Consider the following 22793-nt stretch of genomic DNA (forward strand, 5'->3'; position numbering starts at 1 on the left):
TGAAGGAACCCCTTCCAGTTTCCTACAACGATGTTGCTATCGTGATCGAGGAAAAGATTGTCATGCGTCACCTGCGTGAGGTACCCAACACTTTTGTGAACCTGATGGGACTGCTGTACATGCTGAACCTTGACTATCCAAAAGACTTAAAATACACCTTTGAGGTGATTCATGGGAATTGGGTTGGGCTCCTGCACTGCCAGGGTCCACACACTGAAGAACAAATTGCTCAGTTAGAGAGATGGGCATGTAAGATGTCTCTGCATTTGTCCCAGAGAATCCTTTTTTTTTTTTTGCCATTTGTCCATTGCACTATGTAAGAGGGGAAAAAATGTTTTCATGTTCTGACTGATCTCTGTTACTCTATTTTGTTATAAAACTGTGGAAATGTGTCTGTGAGACACTGCATTTATGTTGAACAGAGTGGACATTTGAGTAATGTTTGAATTACTTTTTTTCATGTTCTGACTGACATTTAGTCAAGTTTCTCAGTTAGAGAGGCATTTTTTCTATGTTTGGCTGCATTTTACTGCAGCAATCCTCAACACTCACTCCTCAGACTGAACTCTGTTGAACAGGTCCTTTAGAGTTATTTTTTTCCTCAAAGGATGCTCTTCTTCTTTCTATAGTAATATCTGGAGGAAATGTGTCTGAGACACTGAGACTGTATTTTATGTTGCAGAACAGCTATTAACAGAGTGGATATTTCAGTAATGTATTAAGTATGTTTTCATGTTCTAATTTAGCTCTGTTGCTCTATTTGGAGGAAATGTGTCTGAAACATGTATTTTATGTTCAATCGATGAACAGTCATGTATTAAAGGAACACTATGTAACTTCTGCAGAAAGATGGTAGATTGTCGAGTCTCATTCCCAGGTCGTAAAATACCATTGTTTTGGTTTGATTCTCATCGTTGCTGGTCCGAACCACCAACCCAAAATGTCGGTATTTTACGACCTGAGAATGAGACTCAACAATCAACTATCTTTCTCCAGAAGATGCATAGTGTTCTGACTGACAGTTTCTCAGTTAGAGAAGAAGTTTTTCTGCATTTTACTGCAGCAACCCTTAACACTCACTCACCCGACTGGAGTCTGTTAAACAAGTGACTTAGAATCTTTTTTTTTTTTTTTTTCTTCATTAAAGGAGGTTGCCCTGCTTTTTACGTGTGGGACACTAATTTCAGTTTTTGAGCAGCCCTGAGCCAAGAGCAAGGATGTGTGAGAGGGCCTGAAGACTTTTGTCTATACACTGATTTTAGCTTTAAAAGCAACACTGAACACTTGTGAGTGACTGGGTTGAAGTTGAAATACACTTACATGAATAAAATTTTTGACTGAAATGTCTTTTCAGCTACTTTTTTTTCATGTGTTAATATTTAGGTTGGACTTGGTAAGTTCTCATGTAGATTTATAGTAGCTTCCTAAGTATTGTTCGCTTGTCCTGGTAAGTTTTAGAAATCTGTCAACTTGTGTAAACTTAAGTAACTTGGTAATGTAAGTTGAAAGATTTAAGTATTTCACGTTGAGCCAACTTGATTCACATTTATAAAAACTTGATAAAACGAGTTCAACCAACATCTTTTTCAGTTCTCTTAACTAATGTTTTCTAATTCAAATTATTTGACACAGGAAGTTGACTGAACAAACTGCATGTTGCATCAACTAATTTATTTAAGTGTGATAAACTTTACACATTACATTGACATAACTGAACTCAGAGAGTTAAGTCAACAAACTGCATATTGTATCAACTAATTTATTTAAGTGTAATGAACTTTGCACTTTTAAGTTTAGCTAACTTAACTTAGTCAAAGCAACAAGATGACTTGACTAAGTCAAGTTGAGTCAACAAATCTTTTTTTACAGTGAAAAGTGCCATATAAATAAATTTGATTTGATTTGATTTGATTTGATGAGCAAACTATCAGGCTGCTATCTGGCGGAGGAGTCTGGAGTGCAATCCAAGTGTACCAAATCCAAAGGATCATGGATGGAAGATCCATGATGGGGATCTGGCCATTGAGTGGATGTGAGGTACGCCTGCACCGGAGGCTGTATTGGACCTACTATCATGCTCCTGCTCACGAACATGTAAACTTCCAGAATGGCCATGCCTGCAAAGTGGTCTGCATTGCACAGATATGTGTGAACTACAAACCTGCAGCAACCAGGCAAATGAGCTGGAATGTTTTCCGGAGATGAATGATAGTGATGTGGACGATGAATGATGTGACCAAGTAAATGCTATACTATATAACGGCTCTAGATGACATTATCTCTGTGCTCTGCCTTATGCAATCTATCCCTCTGTTTTAAGGACTCACCAGCCACAGCTCCTGTCTCTTCTCCACCTGATTCGAAGTCTGCCATTGCTGTCTCTCCATGCTCTCCGCTGACATTCAATTTCAGTATAGTAGCTCTATAGTAGTGTTAGTTAGGATGAGGGCAGCAGGTGGCTCCCCCTATTTTAGGACGGCCTACAATGGAGAAATAAGGCACCTTCTTCCCTCTGCTAGCCTGGGAGTCCGCCTTAGACAAGCGGTAGCACTCCCTTTGCCTCCTAGTTATGGGTCAAATAGCAACTGGGCAGCTCTGAGTGCTAGTAGGCCTACTTTAGGCTACAGTAACACTGAGTGTTAGCACAGTAATGGCGTAATCAATTTCCCCTCCTTGTGATTGTCTTCATTAACAAAATTGGTGCATATTTAAATAAAGTATTTCAGAAAAATTGTAATACAAAAAATACTTATCTTAATATGAGTGATCAACTGGGCAAGTTTCATGGGGATATCTATTAGTTAATTTTTCACCCTATTTGTAGTTGTAGTGTTTTGCCTACACGGGTGTAAGTTTGTTTACAGAGTGATAACTATAATTAAGCTACTAGATAGGCAGGGCTATCATACCAAAATATAAAATAGAGACCTGTAGAGAGATAAAAATGCCAAAATTGTTTGGTCCCTTTAAGTGATACCAATTTGTGAAAATTAGCCCCTTGGCCCCTGGACTAAAAAAGGAAGACACTTAATCAAGTTACACAAGGATCAACATCAGATGCAAAATAACACTCAAAACTGTAAGGTAATACTTTTCTTCTACAGCAGCTTGGGTGGTCATTCAGAAATTACATGACAACTTCCTGTAAATAATGCCTGTCACACGTGCAGGATTGGTAGTTTCCACCAGGAGGAACGTCTTTTGCCAGAAATATTAGTCTGAGCTGTTACAGTTTTTTTTTTCAATTGCTAAAACACATTGGTCGCTACTGAAACTACTATTTCAAAACTCTTCACAGTCTGCATTACAAACATGCATCTCAGCTAAACAGTTCATCTCACCTCCAAAACTCTTTCTCACCATCAAAACACATCACAACTGTCTCAAAATAAGCCCATTCATCCACAACACTGACAACAAGTCTCATTCAGGAAGTAAACACTGTCACTGTGAGCACACTGAACTACAAAATACTAACAACAGAGAGCATTACATAAAAGACATTTAATCTTTAAAGTTTGAATGATTCTTTTCACAGACAAATCAGTATTTTATTATAGAATAAGATCTTTGCACTTTGAGTCTACTGAATTGTTGTATTGTATATTGTAACAAGAATGAGTCAGCATCAGCAATGCAGCAATTTGCTTCAGTTACATTTATTTATGTTTTCAGTATCTTGGCAGAGTGATTTACAGTAACTCAAATATATGACCAAGTTCACACTGGCAAAAGTAACATTGTCTGCCAGCACTCTGTCCCGAATTTCTCTCAGTTTTATGGCATTGTTTGCAATGACCATATCAATGAGAGCAGTTTCCTGGGCATCTGAAAACATTCGGCCTCTCCTCCTGTAGGAGGCAACCTTTGAATCCTGCATACAGTAATATAAAACACAAAAAATGTCAGTAGATATAAACATAGTGTACTGTACTGTAAAATGTAGTTCAGTAGTTGAGGGATGAATCTCTCACCTGTTGATTTTCACCGGAAAATCCTAAATATTGATGCAACTATTGAGCATTGCAAGTTTGGCTGCACCCTTGACCTGGCCTCTCTCAAAGAGAGTCCATGATTTACCACATGGTCAATACAGTTTTTCTCATTCGCTTTGGTGCATTTCTCACATCACTATTACAGTAACATTTGCACAAGAGTTAGTGCAGTTCTCAAAACAATCAGTGGAAACTGCAAAACCTAGTTGATAACCTGCAAAACTGTGTCACTTGCTCAAAATGGATAGTTCATTCATTCATGAACAATAGAGTCAAACGGCTTTGTCATGTTTTCATTATGACAGTTTACTCTGTAAGTGTTTTCATATGCAAAAAAGTCAGATCTTGGTGACACTACCTGAAAATACTCAAAACAGCACTATACACTATTTGCACAGCCATTTGAAAACTACAGTAAAGTTACACATTACTGTATTTAGTGAGGTAACAGAGTACAAGACACTGAATACGTATGTTTCATATTTTTACTGCAGTTCTAATTTGTTCACAGCATTGTGCAAAAGAAAAATACACACTTACTTATTGACAACAAACATAAGAAACACCCTTTGGGTAGAGCTGTGCATAACTGCACAAATGCACAACTGTAAACAATATTGCAGGACATATTGGAACATACAACATACACAGTATCATTCACGCACATCCAGACATTCCTGTCTGTCTGGCCACATATTCTCATCTACGTCACACCGAATATCATCCCTTGCAATGCAGCGAGGAAAGTATCTCCTGGAGTGGCGAATCCACCCTCTGCAGGACTCTGCTGTGATGTCTTCACATGCTGCATCCATGGGCGCTAGCAGGGCCATTTGGGCATGTGGATGCCAGTAATATACCTTCCACCTCAAGGCAGAGAAAAACTGGATTCAGGAATGGGGAGTAGGGAGGGAGATATTCCACCAGCATCCTGTCGTGTACCGCAAACCACTGTCTGACCAGATCTGAGTGGTGAAAACGCACATTATCACAAACAACAACATACTTATTCAGATGCTCTCCAATTAGACCCCTCTCATTCTCAGGGATTATGTCCCTGTAAAGAGTGTCTAAAAAGGTCAGCAGATGTTGTGTGTTGTATGGACCAAGAAGAGGGATATGGGTGAGGACGCCGTTTTCTGAGATGGCTGCACACATTGTAATATTCCCTCCTCGTTGGCCTGGGACATCAATGGTTGCTCTCTGTCCAGTGCGATTTCTTCCACGCCTTCTACCTTTTGCCAGATTGAAACCCGCCTCATCAAGGTATATGAATGTGTGCAGCGGTTCCCTGGTCTCCAGCTCCAGTACACGCTTTATCCCAGAACAGAGAGAGAGAAAAAAACTATAACAACTTTTCCTGTGTAACATAATGCATTTTGGACAACATATTGTACAGTATGTACTGTGAATACACAGAACTGTCATGTAAGTGTACTGCATGGCACTACACAAAGTAAACCGTTTACAGCACTGAACATTAGAGTATGCATAGAACACATACATGTTTTACCTGTACATACTGGTGAGGGATCTCCTTCACTCTGTCGCTGTTCCGTTCAAATGGCACATTGTACAATTGTTTCATGCGCATTTCATTTCTCCTGAGCACTCAGTCAATTGTAGCGATTGAAACAGATTCAATATTCCCAAAGACATTGTCATCCTCTATAACAGTGCTTTGTATCTCTCTCAACCTTATGGCATTGTTTGCAATCACCATTGCACAAATGGCTTCCTCTTGTTCCGGAGTAAAAAGGGGCCTTCTTCCACCTCCGCGAGGTTGTCTTGCAATCCTATGTGGTGCAGAGTAAAATTACAGTAATGTACAGTAAACATGAGATACACTGCATTAACCCATATCACTGTAGTGTACAATAACAGTGCTTCCAAATATGGCAAATCTTTACTGTAACACTACTGTACACTACAATACAGTAAATCTGTGCTGCAGTAAAGCTGTAAGTCTATATGTAAAATGTAAAAAGTGACAAGTTCTTGTCCCACTCTAAGTTTCATGTATGACACAATGACAGTAGTGCAGTGCAGATTATTTAGTGCTGAATTACTGTCCAATATACACACCTGTTCTCCCGACGAAATGTTTGAATAGTTGAATTTACAGTGGTTCTCCCAACATTTGGCTGCACCCTTCGACTAGCCTCAGCCATTGTGAGGCCATGATTGACAACATGGTCCACAACTGTAGCCCTAATTTCATCAGGAATCCGCCTATATACTTGGCCTCTTCTTCCTCTTCCCCTGTTTTGTCCCCTTCCCCTTCCTCCCCGCATCCTCACCGCTCTTCCATGACGTTGACCTTCCATTTCTGTGTCACAGTATAATAGAAATGGTACACACTATGTCCTGCTTGTTTCATATATGTTTGCCAAGTGAAGGTTCATGGGATTTAGCTTTGAGTGACTGTGGAGAAGTGGCTTATGATTGGTTACAACTAATGCTTCACACACTCCTCCTCATCAGTGAAAGCTGAGGTTCACCTGAGAGAAATTGTTCAGTTTAGGAGACATTTTCAGGAAAAAATGATAAAGAAATGTAAAAAATTTGCTTGACAGATTTTGACAATTAGTTCAATATTTTTGTATGTAATGACTCAAGCAATGAAATGAGGACTATTAGTTTTATAGGGAATGACTATTCAGCATTCATAAGTATAGTTCATTTTGACTGACATGACATAAGCAAATGATAATGTTATAAAACAGCAGAGAATTGTATGAAACAATTGATGCATGTCCAAAAGCATTTGCAATTTGTTGGAAGGAATGAGAAACTGCTATTATGATGTGCACAAATGACTAAATGTTGTGGAGGTTGAACTAACAGTTATGAGAATTTTAATTCTGATCAGAGAAATGCACTAAAGCAACTGAGAAAAACTGTAACTGTGGCTCTTATCTCATCAGAGACCACAGCTCTTGGTCTTCCTCTCCTTCTTCTCCCTCTCACTGCCACTCTTCTCTCTTCACCAATCTGTCCTCTTTGATCCATATTTCCAAAAAACAAAATTCAGAAGCCATCCCCTTTTATCTGCTTGCTATAGTGACAAGACAGGTCACCTGGGTGGGTTTTCAGCTGCAAACTGCACTCAGCTGCATTTGGAATTATTATTATTTCATTTTATTGTAAATATTTTGATATTATTTTCTATAGATTTCAAGGTGGCTGCAGCAGATATGCACATTATTTTTTCCATCATTCTGTTTTGATTGTGTTTTTAACTGTTTTGAACAAAGTGTGTAAGCATTTGAAAAAATGTGCTTTAAAAGTATAGTGTTTTGCAGGTGGTGAACTCTGACTGAGAAAAGAGTTCATGAATTTTGGTAACTGTGGTCACTGAATGCAATTTGTGTGAAAGCAATGACAAGTGATTCACAGTTTGCTCCACATACACTTCTGTTTTGCTGACTGTGTGGAGAGTTTTGATAATGTGACTCTGGTTCTGACCAATGCTTGTTAGGAATTGAAAAAAACTAATATCTTCCACATGTCTCTCATAAAAAATTTATTGTCAATTATATCAAGTTAAGATTTACAGAGAGCAGATATATTTATTATGATACACAGATGCAATATGAAAAAGGTGTTATTGGACATAAAAGGTACCTTACACAATGTATTTTATTACTCATTTAGGTGTATCAACTGTGATAGCACTTGAGCCTTGACATGTGTATCTACAGGAAGTTCCCTGAGGTGTCTGGGAAAACGTGACAGAGCCAGCTGTGTCAGAAACCATTCCTTAGCACGGCTCCTGTCCTTGAATGTGACCTCTTCAGCTTTGCTGACCTCTGCAAAGTCATCTGAGACTGTGGTGATGTGCAATGGACGGAAGGTGATGGCAAGCATGTCACTGAAGGCAAGGGAGGCCGAGTGGAGGACAGGGGTTGATGAGGACAGCGCTGCTCTGCCTCATTTGGGAAATATTATTAATCAAAAGAGTAAAAAGTGGAGAAATGATGCCTGAGATTTTTATTCCAGGAAAGTTTTATTAGCATGTTGACAGTGCACTGTCATTTTGGCTAATGTGTTTAGTCATAAATTGAAACTTTGAACTGAATGTTATTCTATATGCTGTGTTTTATGAAAATGTAATGAGTTCCAGCTGTGAACATCATTAACAACACTGCTCTCTGCTTATACTGTATCTCCAGCAAGATGTGTGCATGTAATGTTTGTGTTTATGTGTTTGTGTGTGTGTGTGTGTGTGTGTGTGTGTGTGTGTGTGTGTGCAATGCCTGCTAGCCAACTTGTCACTACATGTTTATCAAACTGTGTAGAACAGTTTAAACACCATTTTTCTTGTTGGCTTCAATGTGGTGTCATTCTAGAGACAGTGCACTCCGGCGTCCTCACTGTGTTGACAGTTGGTAACTCCAATTCCTCCATGTGGGCAGCTAAAGATGTCAGACTCTGTTCCTAAACATCTCAGCACATCCAGCCAGATCCTACCAGACCCTACAGAAGCATAGCAGGGTGAGAATGAGACATGCGTTCATCAGGTGCTTTTTTTTTTTAAAAGTTATCATTCTGAATGATGAATTGTTGAGTGTTGGAGATATCGGAGATGTCTGCCTTCTCTCTACTGTAATGGAACTAGATGGCAGCTTGTGGTACTCACAGCACCAAAAAAATATATTTGGAAAACTCAACAGCAATGTCTCTTTCAGAAATCATGACCCGCTTACTCAAGAGAATCCACACAGCTTGTGAACAGTTTCATTGGAACTATTTTATTTCTACCAAACTACACCTGCCAACCATATCTGCGCAAAAGACCAACATCCTTATTCACCTAGGTCCACATTACTTCCTGAGGCTGAGTGCATAATCTGTTTTTCTGTGCAATGAGTTTTTATAAGCAACAGAGCTACTTTTTTAGGCCCCGATCACACAGAAAGCATTTTGCTGGTTGCAAAACGTGAGGTGCACCGCACTGCCTTTTGTGTATTTAATTGAATGTCGCTAGTAAAAAAATGCTTGCTGTGCCTTTTTATTGTTGTCAGATGACCACCGCATTATCTCCTTACCGTAACCTTCCTGTGGAATCAATCTACTCTCTATTTATTTATTTATCTTTTAAATTTTATTTATATTCACTGTAATCAGTATCTAGCTCCTAAAATGGACAGGCAGAGGGTACTTGCTGTAGCTCTGGTTGAGGGTGAGAGGCTGTCAACAGATAGTTTATTGGGCACAGCGAAACCGCAGTTATCATGATCTTAATACAAAACAGCAGGTGTAGAAGCATATAGGTGCAGTATTTGAAACACCCATCATGGAGGCGTACCACCAGTTGGTCCTGGAGCTTCGCCTCCATGATGGGTGTTTCAAATACTGCACCTATATGCTTCTACACCTGCTGTTTTGTATTAAGATCATGATAACTGCGGTTTGTAAAGTCATATACATGTAGCTCTGGGTATCCAACAACCGCTATCAGTTTCTCCTCCATTGTTTGCCAACTGAAAATTTGTCGTCATGACCACTGCAGAAGGCCTGCCTCTGAAATCATCTAATTGGACAAAGGGAAAAAATGGAGAAGACATGGGGTGCTTTTCCAGTGTGAGAGCGCTCTGGCATAAACACTAGACGCCTAGAGCACAGAAAAGGGAGGTGCATAGCAATACAAAAACAGCAAGCAAAAAGTTCAATTCCCATTACAAACAATTAGAAAAAGACACCTCCAGCTGCTAAAATGCTTTCTGTGTGATCTAGGCCTTAACTTGTTGGTAGTTTTATTCAATACCATGAAAGAAGTTCAGAACTCAGAAGCTCAACAAAAGAGGGGGTAGTGTAAGGGTCAGAGGAAAAGATGTAATGGGAGAAAATAAAATTAAGAGTTTAAGAAATACCTGTAAAATGACCATTTGAATATCAATTACTCACACCACGTTAGCTTGAATTTGTGATTTAATTTTTTATTTTTTTTGTATGCTTCCAAGGTTAACGAAGAATCCCAAAAAAAGCAAACAATCTTAATGAATTCAAGTAAACAGGGACCACATTTAACAACAGTGAAACTAACTCTTACCCAACTTGTGCAGCACAGTCCAAATCTCATTTATCCAGTTAAATGTTCAGTACTTTATGAACACATGCATTTTTGCTTAAACGTTACGATTTAAAACATGTCAGTCTATACAGTCTTATGTACGGCTGAGTAGCATGCCTGGGCACACGCATTAATTTGAGCTCAAGTAAAGCTTATACGCATGTTGTTTTATAATATAACATTTTAGTGAAAATGCATGTGTTTGGGAAGTAGTGAACATTCAGTTGGATGAAGAAGATTTGGATTATACAACACCAGTTGGGTTAGAGTTTTTAAACAGATTTTTTTTTTTTAATGTACTTTGTTGTTAAACGTAATCCCTGTTTACTTTAGTTCATGAAGAATGTTTACTTTTTTGATTCTCTATTAATGAGGAGGCATGCAAGAGAAACTTACCTTACTTCATGATTTCATGATAACATATGTTGAGTAAATACAATACAATATACAAATTGTCATTTTTGAGATTCAGTATTCTGTTAAAAGTTTTCTTAAGCATAAGAGGATATATGGTACAGAGAACATGATGTGATGGTGGCAGTGGACTTCTTACCAGGACTGGCAGTGAAGGTGGAAATGGCAGTTTTGAAGCCCAACATCTTACAGATCACCTTGCCATCCACAGTGTCAAAGCTGTCATCACACACGGTGCCCCATACCCCATTGTACTTCACTTCCACACGCCCGCGGTATTTCCCCGGCACCAGACGCACATTTACTGTGATCACACAAAGTTCTGGCTGTTAAAATTATAAGTTCATGTATATATACAAACAGAAGCATAACAAATGTAGATGCTTCCACACAGATGCCCTGCATAGTACAATTAAGCAATTAACATCAAATTATAATATAATATGCTGTGTTTAAAAATGCTGAGCAGGCCTAGCTGGTTCTGATTTTTCATTCTTTTAATTGAGATTTTGGACTGACATGTAAGACAGTGCTCTCTGCTGTATGGCTGTTATTATGGGTTGATCGTATTAAAAATGATGAAACTAATGTTTTCTACCAATTCTTTCTTGAGTTCATTTGCAGTGGCAGTTCTAGGCCAGTTTCAATGGGGGGGCCAAGCTAGGGTCAGTCCTTTTGATACAGGGGCACATACAAGTAGGGTCAAATATCTAAGTCTGCACAATAAGATATTCACCAGATTGATGCCTTTAAATCAAATATATAGGCTACAAAATTTTCTCCCAGGGAAGCATGCCCCCGGACCCCCCTACAGGGTTGGATGTAGTCTCCAAAAATCTTGTGGGAAACACTGGTATACATATATATTAGACTTGCACTGATTTATCGACAGTGCTCGGAACCGGGCCGGTTTTCACGTGATTGGCCATGACCTGCAACCGGCTGGTCAGTCTAAAATATGCCGATTTAAAATACGCCGGTCAACTTCCCGGCGCGCGTATGATTGTCATCGTGTAACATCAGCACCGCACACACACGCACATGTGCAACTCACGGCTTTGGCGATGTGAGAAAGTGAAACATGGGTGGCTTCTCACCTTAATCATTCACACACACACCAAGACAGAGAAGGAGAAAGTTGTTAATTGTCCGTGTTTAACTTAACTGCGGAGCTATCACTGCTGCACTGTGCCGCTTGAAACTGACGAGGCGCATGTCCGCGTGCCGAAGATGCGTGTGTCCACGTGCTTACTGGCAGTTGCGTCCTGAAGACCTGTGTGAATTTTTCCACATACATACATATATATATATATATATATATATATATATATATATATATATATATATATATATTTTATCTTTTAAAATTATTTATTTTAATACTGTACCTGAAGTTATATTTGGGCAAAAAGGAAAATGTTTCTTAACCTGTGTCACTGTTTTTGTTTGTTTGTTTGAGATGATTATTGAAAAGCTGGTTGTATCGTGGTTAAAATGTTCTAATAAAGCAAAGATAGAAAATATTGCAATATCTTGTGTGCTGTATAGTGGTTTGAAAAAAATGAAATCAGAATCGGCCATCCAAACACTCTGCAAATCGGAAATCGGTATCGGCTCCAAAAATTGTAATCGGTGCAAGTCTAATATACATATATATATATATATATATATATATATATATATATATATATATATATATATAAATATATATATGTACCTTACCGGGAGGCAACAGGCTTCTAACAAAACAAGCAGATAAAGATTAGTAGGGAATGCATTGCAGAAGAAGCATGAACAAACTGAAACAAGGAGGCAGTGAATGTGAAAGGACAGATTTTAAGGCCTGCATGACTCCTGAATGGGGTAATTTAACCTTGATGAGAACATATGGTCAGGATGAGACTGGGACAACAAATAGGGAGCTGCTATCTAGAAAACAGGGGATGTGAGATGAGCATGGAAGGGAAGTGGCAAAGGGAGGCTTGGATAGATCTAAACACCGAGATGAAGCTAGGGTGAAATGGCAGTGGCAGGGGATGAGGTCATATGGCAGAAAGAAGGCTGGGATGGCATGATTCTGGAGGCCATGGTGTCTATATGTTGAACGAAATAAAAGGTCAACTAGGACCAACAGAAATGAAAGATCATAGACCAAACCTAAATTAAGGTCTGAAGACCAAACTTAGGATAATGCAAACAAAAGGCAAAGGTGGGGCAACCAAACATAAATTAAAGTCAGCAATTTTCAGCATGACAGCAACAGAAATTAAGGGTCTGATGACCAAACTGAAATTAACATGACTGGTGCGAGGTCCTAGTGACCTGGGCCTATGTATGCAGAAAATAATAAAAGATCAATAAAGACCAAATGTAAATAAAAGGTCATAAGACCGAACGAAAATTAAGATCATAAGACCAACTCAAATAAAATGGTGAAAGTAAAATAAGGTCTTGCGACCAAAAAGAAATTAAAGTCATCTTGACAAACAGAAATTATGGCCCGTCGGCCGAAAAGAAATTACTGTGTATAAGCATGAGGTCCCGTAGACCTGGGTGCACAAGCTGGAGTCCTAAAGACCATCAGTAGAACAAAATAAAAGGTTGGAAGGCCGAACAAAATAAAAGGTCATATGACCAAACAGAAACTAAGGTTGGAAGACCAACTTAAATAAAATGGATAAATTAAAATAAGGTCCGACGACCAAACATAAATTACGTCCAGTATGACAAAACAGAAATTAAGTGGGTCCCTCTGACCAAAGAAAATTAAGTGTTGCAGGGGAAACATTCTGAGGCGGTCCAATGACCTTGGTGTGGTGCATGAGGTCCACAGACCATGGGGGCATTTGCATGAGGTCCCGAAGACCAGGGGTATTTTAGCATACAGCATGGGGTCCACAGATCATGATGGGGCATTTGCATGAGGTCTGAAGACCGAGGGTGTTAGGGCGTACAGCATAAGGTCTTACGGGCCATGATGGGGCATTTGCATGAGGTCCTGAAGACTGAGGGAGGCAGAGCATATAGCATGAGGTCCCACAGACCATGGTGGGGCATTGGCATGAGGTCCTGAAGACCAGGGGTGTAAGAGCATGCAGCATGAGGTCCCACAGAACATGATAGAGCATTTGCCTGAGGTCAGAAGACCGAGGTTGTTAGTGCATACAGCATGAGGTCCCACAGAACATGATAGAGCATTTGCATGAGGTCCGAAGACTGAGGCTGTTAGTGCATACAGCATGAGGTCCCACAGAACATGGTAGAGCATCCATGAGGTCTGAAGACCAAGGTTGTTAGTGCATGCAGCATGAGGTCCCAAAACCGTGATTGTGCATTTGCGTGAGGTCCTGAAGACCATGTAAATGAGCAAGAGATCAGGCGAACGAGGTGAAAGGAAATGAACCAATAAAATTGCATTAAATCACAGCCAACTTGAATAAATGAATACAGCAGAATATGTCCCAGGACCAGCAGATAGAGAATTGGCAGATAGAATTTGTGATTATATAACCAAAATGGAATATTCATGGGTGATGCATGATTGAGGATTATAAAACGATAGGTGAGCAGTAGCGGATGAGCAGGTGTTCGTGCATGCAGCATGTAGTTGGAGGTCCACGGATGACTGTGCAAACGGCATGAGAACGCGTAGAGCATGGGTATTGAGGGAACGTGGGATAAATGACAGCCATCCTAACTGAACTGAGGCAGACGGAACTGGAAACATGAACGAGTGCAAGGAACATAGGACTGCACAACAAGCAAATTTCAGGTCAGCAATGATGCAATAGCAATAAGAAAACCAAACAGAAATGGCAAATGGCTGATGCATGACTGCCGCTCCATCGAATATAAAGGTGGGCAATAGGACAAACCATAACTGGGATTTGATTGAAGGTAGCAGAAGAGGAAACTACGAAAGACCACCACCAGCTATTTGCATGAGTTAGTGAGAATTTGGGGAGCAGAAATTTGATTTATGAATTGGTGCTAGAATGGAGCCATACCTAGTTCCCCCCAAAAACCAGTGGGTACTTGCTACCCACTAAAAAAAAAAAATTCTGCCCTGGTCCTTGATCCCTGTGTTTGTATGTTATATTGATCACTTTTTATTTATTTAGTTATTTAATTTTATTTTATTGTTATTATTTATTTATTTTTATTAAAGAGATGAATTTATTTATTTATTTATTTATTTATTCATTTATATATTTTCTTCCTCCCTGTATTGCTCAGCCTTAATAGATATTACCAACACTGATTGGGAAGTACAAAGCTAGATGCATCTATCTCAACATAAGTGGATCAGGATTATTGCCCAAATAGATGTAGTGGGTCCTATGATAAAAGCCCTACCGCTGAACTGGACAAGTGTCACTAAGAGGATTAGAGATTGCATGGGCATCTTCGAGTGTATGCTGACCGGCTACATCTCCCCTACAGGCAGTCGACGAATGATGCTCTACTTGCTGAGCTCAAATAAGTTGACAACTACTATACATGTCCTTAAAAACAGGAAAAGATCGGGCTGATTAGAGGCTGCCCTGCATACTGCTCTGCATGACGGGATTGAGGCATGTTCCGGGCCCAATTCATGGATGAAATCGTGAATGGTGAATCTGAGATGGATATAATTGTGAAGGGCAGCTCGAATTAAGTTAGACCATTTATGACTGGGAACTGTGATTACCAGAACTGATCAGTGTGCATACCACTGAACTGCAGACAGACTGGAAACATGACAATTAAAAATAGCACAAGGGTTGAGAAAACGCCTGGAGCGCTGCCAGGAAGGAGCTGCTTGCGAGGACCTCTTAATAGAATAGAATAGAGCGAACCAGATGATTGAGCCCCAGCCGTCATGACCACAGTGTGTGTCAGAACGGTGGTTAAAAACATCGTCGCTACTAGGTGAAATAAATCTCACTAAATAAAAGCCCTGCAAGTGCAAACTTACTGACCCTTTCTTAATGTGCATGTTAATCAACCATGGTGGAGGGAGCCCAACACGTGACAATGGCTGCGTCTGTATTTCTGTCCATATAATGATGATAATAATGATAATAATAATAATAATAATAATAATAAGACATTGTATTTGGAGGCGCCTTTCAAGATGCCCAAGGTTGCCTACAGAGCATGGAAGAAAAGATCAGTAAGACATCATTAAAACAAAACAACAACATAGGAACAAATATACTGTAGGCTAGTGCACAGTGTCCAGATAGAGTGAATATGCCCTTTTTTTTTTTCTTTTTTTTTTTGAGGATGCAGTATTGTACAGGAAGGTAATGAAGTTTGATGAGAACAGGGGTGATGAGGTCGGATAATTAGATACAGGTGATCATCCGGGCGGCTGAGTTCTAAATATGATAAATGACAAGAATCAGGCAGATGGATGTAATGGTACTGCAATAGAGGCCGCCATTTATCCTTTGAGTATTTTAATTTTTTAATTTATTTTATTGTCACCTGATGAAACAGCTGTTGTGAGAGCACGTGCATACTATGGAGACGCATGCGAACTCTGCTGTGTTTCCTGAAAGAAAGGGAATGCGAATAAATATGAGTGCTGCAATGAGGCGTTTTTAATTGATTGTGCTAGAAGTATATTCTCGGTCACCTGAAAAACTCGCACAACCCCAGTGGAGAATCGCTGAAGGGCTTATGATTGAAATGATACAGGAAGTGTGGTAAGATAGCGGCATGATGCGCACGTGAGTTTATTTTATGAATGAAGATGAAGAGGAAAACTCGCTTAGCTTAAAGCGAATACCATAGAGAAGAGAACGGAGGGCATAGTGTGCCTGCTTAATATGCTCACTTTGATGAAACCCGGTGAGCCGAAAATTGAGGTCCGGCTGATCATATGAGACACACTTAACAGTGAGGGAGGCTGATGATCGGATGGCTTAAACTGCCGGCTCTCTTGCCGTGAGGGATTCGGGAGCTCCGGGGCTGGAGAGGCTGGAGACAGAATGAAGCGTTGGTTCGGGGTGGACGCCAGCTGAGTGGACCGGTCAGCTGAGAGTGGTGGCCACTGCATGTGGAGGCCTGCGGTGATGATGACGATGACGAGGCAGAGGTGAAGCATGTCCAGGGACTGAAGCAAGGTGTGCGTGGAAGCTTGAGTGGAGTAACGGGGGACGGCGCGTGGCAATCCGGGTGTACGTATGCAACGTGTCCCGGAGAAACAAATCATGTTACGTGTAGGATGGGCCCACATCTTGAATCCGTACACGACACTGAGCTCGAGACTGAAGAAGAAAACGGAGGCAGAAGACGCGCGTTGACAATATGACTTAAAAACAGGTGAAATTGCCTGAACTGGAGGACGTGATGAATGAGAGATGAATCCGCTGCTGCTGAGGAATCGCACGAGGCTGTACAATCAGCAATAGACTGCAGGGAAAAAAGGCACTGTTGCCAACTCCTCAGTAAGAAAAGTAGATATTGGCTGTCCTAAAAGTCGCTAGAAGTCGCCAAATGACGTCATTGCCTAATTTGCATAATTGTCCATATGCATGTAATTGTAATGGCTGCTGTAGGAAAGAGGAATAACGTCGTGGGAGAGACATAAACTGAGTAAAATAACACCCTGAATATGTTTAGAACTACAAATGAACCTTCTTTCAGTGATTTATATTAGACAAAGAAAATTTTACATTTACATCCCGCCCTGACTGTAAACCAGGTTGGGATCAACCAGCGGCGGTTCCGCACATGCGTGATTCACTTGCAGTCTGGACGTGGAGGGGTTAACATCCCCTGCTCTGACTGCTGCTGGGAGGGAGGACTGGGCCGTCTGTGAGTGCTTTGGGGCAAGGGAAGGGCCCACGGCAGCATCCGCTGCTCGTTGAGAAGAATAAGAATGATACGTGCTCTCACAACAGAGTCTCCAGAAGTCTCTAATAACATCAGAAAAAGTTGCTAGATTTGTCGCTAGTCGCTTTTTTGAAAAAGCGTCGCTAGAGGGGTCTGAAAAGTCGCTAAATATAGCGACAAAGTCGCTAAGTTGGCAACACTGAAAAAAGGTAAGGTGAGCAATTGTCGGCGGCGATTCTGCCTAGAATGACAACTGAAAGCGGTAGAGGAGAGAACAGATTTAAAATCTCGTAGTGACAACCTGATTGGCTGATGGAGGCTGTGGCTAATTACGATAGGACAGCAAGAAGAGTGCACGCCCAGTGGCAGCTGATTGGAGGAAGCAGTGGGAGTGAGAGAGGGAATTGTGAATGAATGAGCACGGAAAGGTCTTCCTGATTGAACTTACGCTGAGCTTCATATATATAGGCTTATATATACTGTATATGTGTATATATATATATATATATATATATATATATACAGTACAGGCCAAAAGTTTGGACACACCTTCTCATTCAATGCGTTTTCTTTATTTTCATGACTATTTACATTGTAGATTCTCACTGAAGGCATCAAAACTATGAATGAACACATGTGGAGTTATGTACTTAACAAAAAAAGGTGAAATAACTGAAAACATGTTTTATATTCTAGTTTCTTCAAAATAGCCACCCTTTGCTCTGATTACTGCTTTGCACACTCTTGGCATTCTCTCCATGAGCTTCAAGAGGTAGTCACCTGAAATGGTTTCCAACAGTCTTGAAGGAGTTCCCAGAGGTGTTTAGCACTTGTTGGCCCCTTTGCCTTCACTCTGCGGTCCAGCTCACCCCAAACCATCTGGATTGGGTTCAGGTCCGGTGACTGTGGAGGCCAGGTCATCTGCCGCAGCACTCCATCACTCTCCTTCTTGGTCAAATAGCCCTTACACAGCCTGGAGGTGTGTTTGGGGTCATTGTCCTGTTGAAAAATAAATGATCGTCCAACTAAACGCAAACCGGATGGGATGGCATGTCGCTGCAGGATGCTGTGGTAGCCATGCTGGTTCAGTGTGCCTTCAATTTTGAATAAATCCCCAACAGTGTCACCAGCAAAACACCCCCACACCATCACACCTCCTCCTCCATGCTTCACAGTGGGAACCAGGCATGTGAAATCCATCCGTTCACCTTTTCTGCGTCTCACAAAGACACGGCGGTTGGAACCAAAGATCTCAAATTTGGACTCATCAGACCAAAGCACAGATTTCCACTGGTCTAATGTCCATTCCTTGTGTTTCTTGGCCCAAACAAATCTCTTCTGCTTGTTGCCTCTCCTTAGCAGTGGTTTCCTAGCAGCTATTTGACCATGAAGGCCTGATTGGCGCAGTCTCCTCTTAACAGTTGTTCTAGAGATGGGTCTGCTGCTAGAACTCTGTGTGGCATTCATCTGGTCTCTGATCTGAGCTGCTGTTAACTTGCGATTTCTGAGGTTGGTGACTCGGATGAACTGAGGTGACTCTTGGTCTTCCTTTCCTGGGTCGGTCCTCATGTGTGCCAGTTTCGTTGTAGCGCTTGATGGTTTTTGCGACTCCACTTGGGGACACATTTAAAGTTTTTGCAATTTTCCGGACTGACTGACCTTCATTTCTTAAAGTAATGATGGCCACTCGTTTTTCTTTAGTTAGCTGATTGGTTCTTGCCATAATATGAATTTTAACAGTTGTCCAATAGGGCTGTCGGCTGTGTATTAACCTGACTTCTGCACAGCACAACTGATGGTCCCAACCCCATTGATAAAGCAAGAAATTCCACTAATTAACCCTGATAAGGCACACCTGTGAAGTGGAAACCATTTCAGGTGACTACCTCTTGAAGCTCATGGAGAGAATGCCAAGAGTGTGCAAAGCAGTAATCAGAGCAAAGGGTGGCTATTTTGAAGAAACTAGAATATAAAACATGTTTTCAGTTATTTCACCTTTTTTTGTTAAGTACATAACTCCACATGTGTTCATTCATAGTTTTGATGCCTTCAGTGAGAATCTACAATGTAAATAGTCATGAAAATAAAGAAAACGCATTGAATGAGAAGGTGTGTCCAAACTTTTGGCCTGTACTGTATATATATATATATAGATATGCATACATACATACATATATATATATATATATATATATATATATATATATGTATATATGTATATCAGTGTTTCCCACAGGATTTTTGGAGACTACATCCAACCCTGTAGGGGGGTCTGGGGGCATGCTCCCCAGGGAGAAAATTTTGCATAAAGGCATCAGTCTGGTGAATTCTGAGAGCCAAGTTATGATGGCAGAATATGCTTAGATTTCAACATCTTTGTGCTTTTTATGTGTGAAAAATGTTCTATTTTTATTAATAAACACACTAGTGGTATGTTATGGTGAAGGGTTACACTTAAAATACGGCTAAGGATGAGTGGTTTAACATTTCAGTAATCAAAAGAAAAATGACTGACGTACTGATCTGCCTCTGGAGGGCTTTTTTATTATTTTAAATCATGTGCAGACAAAATATTCTTTTAAAACTCTCTCACTCACAAACACAGTTGCAGATATGCAAACAATACAAAATACGCAATACGAAAAGAAAACCAAAGGTAAGACTCAAATTAATTACACACAAACAGACACAAATTACAGCCCCCCCCCCCCCCCCCCCCCAATGGCGAAAGCATGCACAGATAACTTTGTCTGGATGGACTACGAGGTGGAGTTGCTACACTAACAGATCTACACTTCACTTCAAATCAACAGGGTGAGCAGCACAAACAGAGCTCGGCATTGTTGTTGTGACGGTCGACTTTCTCGCGCATGCCTAGTGACTGGGACCGTAATGCGCATGTGCGAAACGTCTCCATTTTCAGAGAAACTGCATATTGCAAGTTTACATGACAACGGAGACGCTGCCGTTTCCAAAAAATTGCACTCTGGAACCCGTTTTCAAAACGTTGCGTTTTCAGGCACCCAAAACGCCGCTGTAGTGTAAACGATTGGCCAAAATGCAACTAAAGTTTACCATTTTCAGTTGAAATCGTTGTCGTATAAACAGGACCTTATAGTGGCCATTCAAGTCAATGTAAGCTGCTCCACCAGCCGCGGCCTACAAGTGGCTCGGCGCTCCGCTCCGCTAAAAACATGCGCCGGGTCTATTTCTGACGGACGCTGTGCGACAGCACATCAATTTGCAAAGACCAGATGAGTCAAACAGGAAGTCAGGTGCAGAAAAGGCAAGAGTATCCGGTCAATTTTCACAATAAAACACCCATGAAAACTCCAGATCGTATTTCACATGGCTACATCAACATGATGTGACATGTAACTACCATGAGCCAAATGAGAAAGAAAAGGATAACATTTATATTAAGGTACTGTAATAAGCATTAATTAATGCTTAATAAGCACCAATTAACCAGTTAATGAGCACTTATAAGACAGAATAAGATGTTTATTATCATTAATAAGACTATATAAGTGTTAATAATAGCATAATTAACACAGTTATTATTGCATATAGGAGCATTATAGGCACTTAATAGAAACTTGATAACAGCTTATAAAGCTATCCTAAATATTAATTAATAAGATGTCTATTTACATTAATTATGATTTATAAGGGTTAATTATAGAACAATAACCACAATTATTACTGGTTTATAAGACACTATAAGACCCTATCAGATTAAATTAATAAGGTGTTATTAATAGTTAATAATAAAACCGACGTCCCGGGGACTATAAGAATTGCTACTGGGACACAAAGATAATGTGTCTGGGACAATTCCGGGACAGCAAAAAAAAAACAAAACAAAAAGCAAAGCAATATGGAAATGGGTGTTATTTACAATGTCATTACGTATGGGTATCTGAACATCGCTTTTGTCGCTTGAATAATTTCAATAAAAACAACAAAAATATAGTGGCTTTTGCTGCACCTGATCTGACGTGTACATGCACACACACGCTGCATGACGGTCACGCTGGGTGCCACTCGCCAGCTATGCTCACCACTCCTCATCAGAACACAGAACCTAGCAATGCTGAGATGGTTGAAAAAACTGATGCAAGCCCCTCCAGTGCCGCTCCAGTTGGTGTAGGATGTGACACTTGGCTTCGGGACTCTGAAGAAGATTTTTCATCTGTTTCTGCCATCTGTGTGTGTGTGTGTGTGTTTGTGTGCTCCGCCACCGTAAATCATCACCACATGATTCCTGAGCGTGGGACAACTCCTGCTCACTGCTCCCTCAGGAGATGGGTCAAATGCACAGAACAAATTTCACATACTCAGGTGTGTGACAATCAGTGGGATTTTAACTTTAAATCACCGTAGGCCTCGATGCTGCTCTGATGGTCCTGCAGCGCACTCACTCACCTCAGCTTATTTGGATCGAGCAACTGGGTGATTTATTCATGCGTAGTAATGATTATGCCTACTGATTAAACGCACGTGTGATGTTTGTATCAAAATAGGCTATATATCATGAATTACTAGAAAACAAATACATTCTATGTCAAATCAAGATGTTCAGCAGCAGTGAGCACCTCCATATCACCCCAGTTTTAACTAGCTTCACTGGCTTCCAGTATCTTTTAGGATTGATTTTAAAGTGCTTTTACTTGTTTTTAAGGCTCTTAATGGGTTGGGACCAGCCTACATTACTAATTCTTTGTTGTTTTATAATCCTTCACGGCCTCTTAGATCCTCTGCTGCTGGCTTTTTAAATACAAACTACTCTAATAAGAAAATTGGCAGCTCAGCCTTTTTTAACAATGCACCAAAATTATGGAACTCACTACCCAAGGATATAAGAGATACAAGCTCTGTGAACATTTTCAAACAGTTGAAAACTTATTTATTCAACATTGCTTGCTACACCTCCCTGTATGAAAGGTGCTATATAAATAAATTTTATTATTATTATTATTAATATTATTATATAGTCAGAATAGTACGGTCTTGTTTCATAACCACATTTTGTGACGATTCGGCGGTGAGACTGGCAGTCGAATCAGACTTCTTCCAATCGAATCACCGAATCATCGACTGTCCGGGGTCACCCCTACTTATTACAGTACCTTAATATAAAGTGTTACCAGAAAAGGTTTTCAGAGCTTACTTAGATGGTGCTGTGTGTTGCCGTGCAGGCTCAGAGTTGTCTTAACCCTATGGGCCCTAACGACGCATAGTGCGTCCAAATTCACACCTGTTCTTCTCTGAGGATTTTCTCCGCGACCTTGCGTCATAGCGAGAAGCCACGCATATCACGTGAAACAGCGGAACTGTAGCTTTCCGAGAAGGCCAAGCACTTGTCGTTTTCACAGCAAAAAAAAAATTTAAATTTACATTAAAATGATGTATAACAGAGCTCTCATACAGCTCTGCACACACATTACTGTTGGATGGATTACTGGCGAACGCAGGCTTGC

At 40.4% G+C, this 22793-nt stretch overlaps 1 protein-coding gene across 7 annotated transcripts in view; it reads right to left on the reverse strand.

Moving 5' to 3' along the window:
• Positions 1-4464: 4464 nt before the first annotated feature.
• The window catches only part of marco (macrophage receptor with collagenous structure), a 64531-nt gene continuing 46202 nt past the window's right edge, over positions 4465-22793 (reverse strand). For 3 of the 7 annotated variants that reach the window (XM_033618155.2, XM_033618154.2, XM_033618153.2), the window contains 2 exons: positions 10625-10789; positions 4465-8474 (listed from right to left, as the gene is read on the reverse strand). In XM_033618155.2, coding sequence (XP_033474046.1) covers positions 8344-8474; positions 10625-10789 — 296 coding nt within the window. In that variant the 3' untranslated portion in view covers positions 4465-8343. The remainder of the gene's footprint in view (positions 8475-10624; positions 10790-22793) is intronic. The other 4 variants (XR_013493242.1, XR_013493241.1, XR_013493240.1 and 1 more) reach the window with 4 other exon arrangements.

This window comes from Epinephelus lanceolatus, chromosome 14, assembly GCF_041903045.1.
Source record: "Epinephelus lanceolatus isolate andai-2023 chromosome 14, ASM4190304v1, whole genome shotgun sequence".
Lineage (NCBI taxonomy): Eukaryota > Metazoa > Chordata > Actinopteri > Perciformes > Serranidae > Epinephelus > Epinephelus lanceolatus.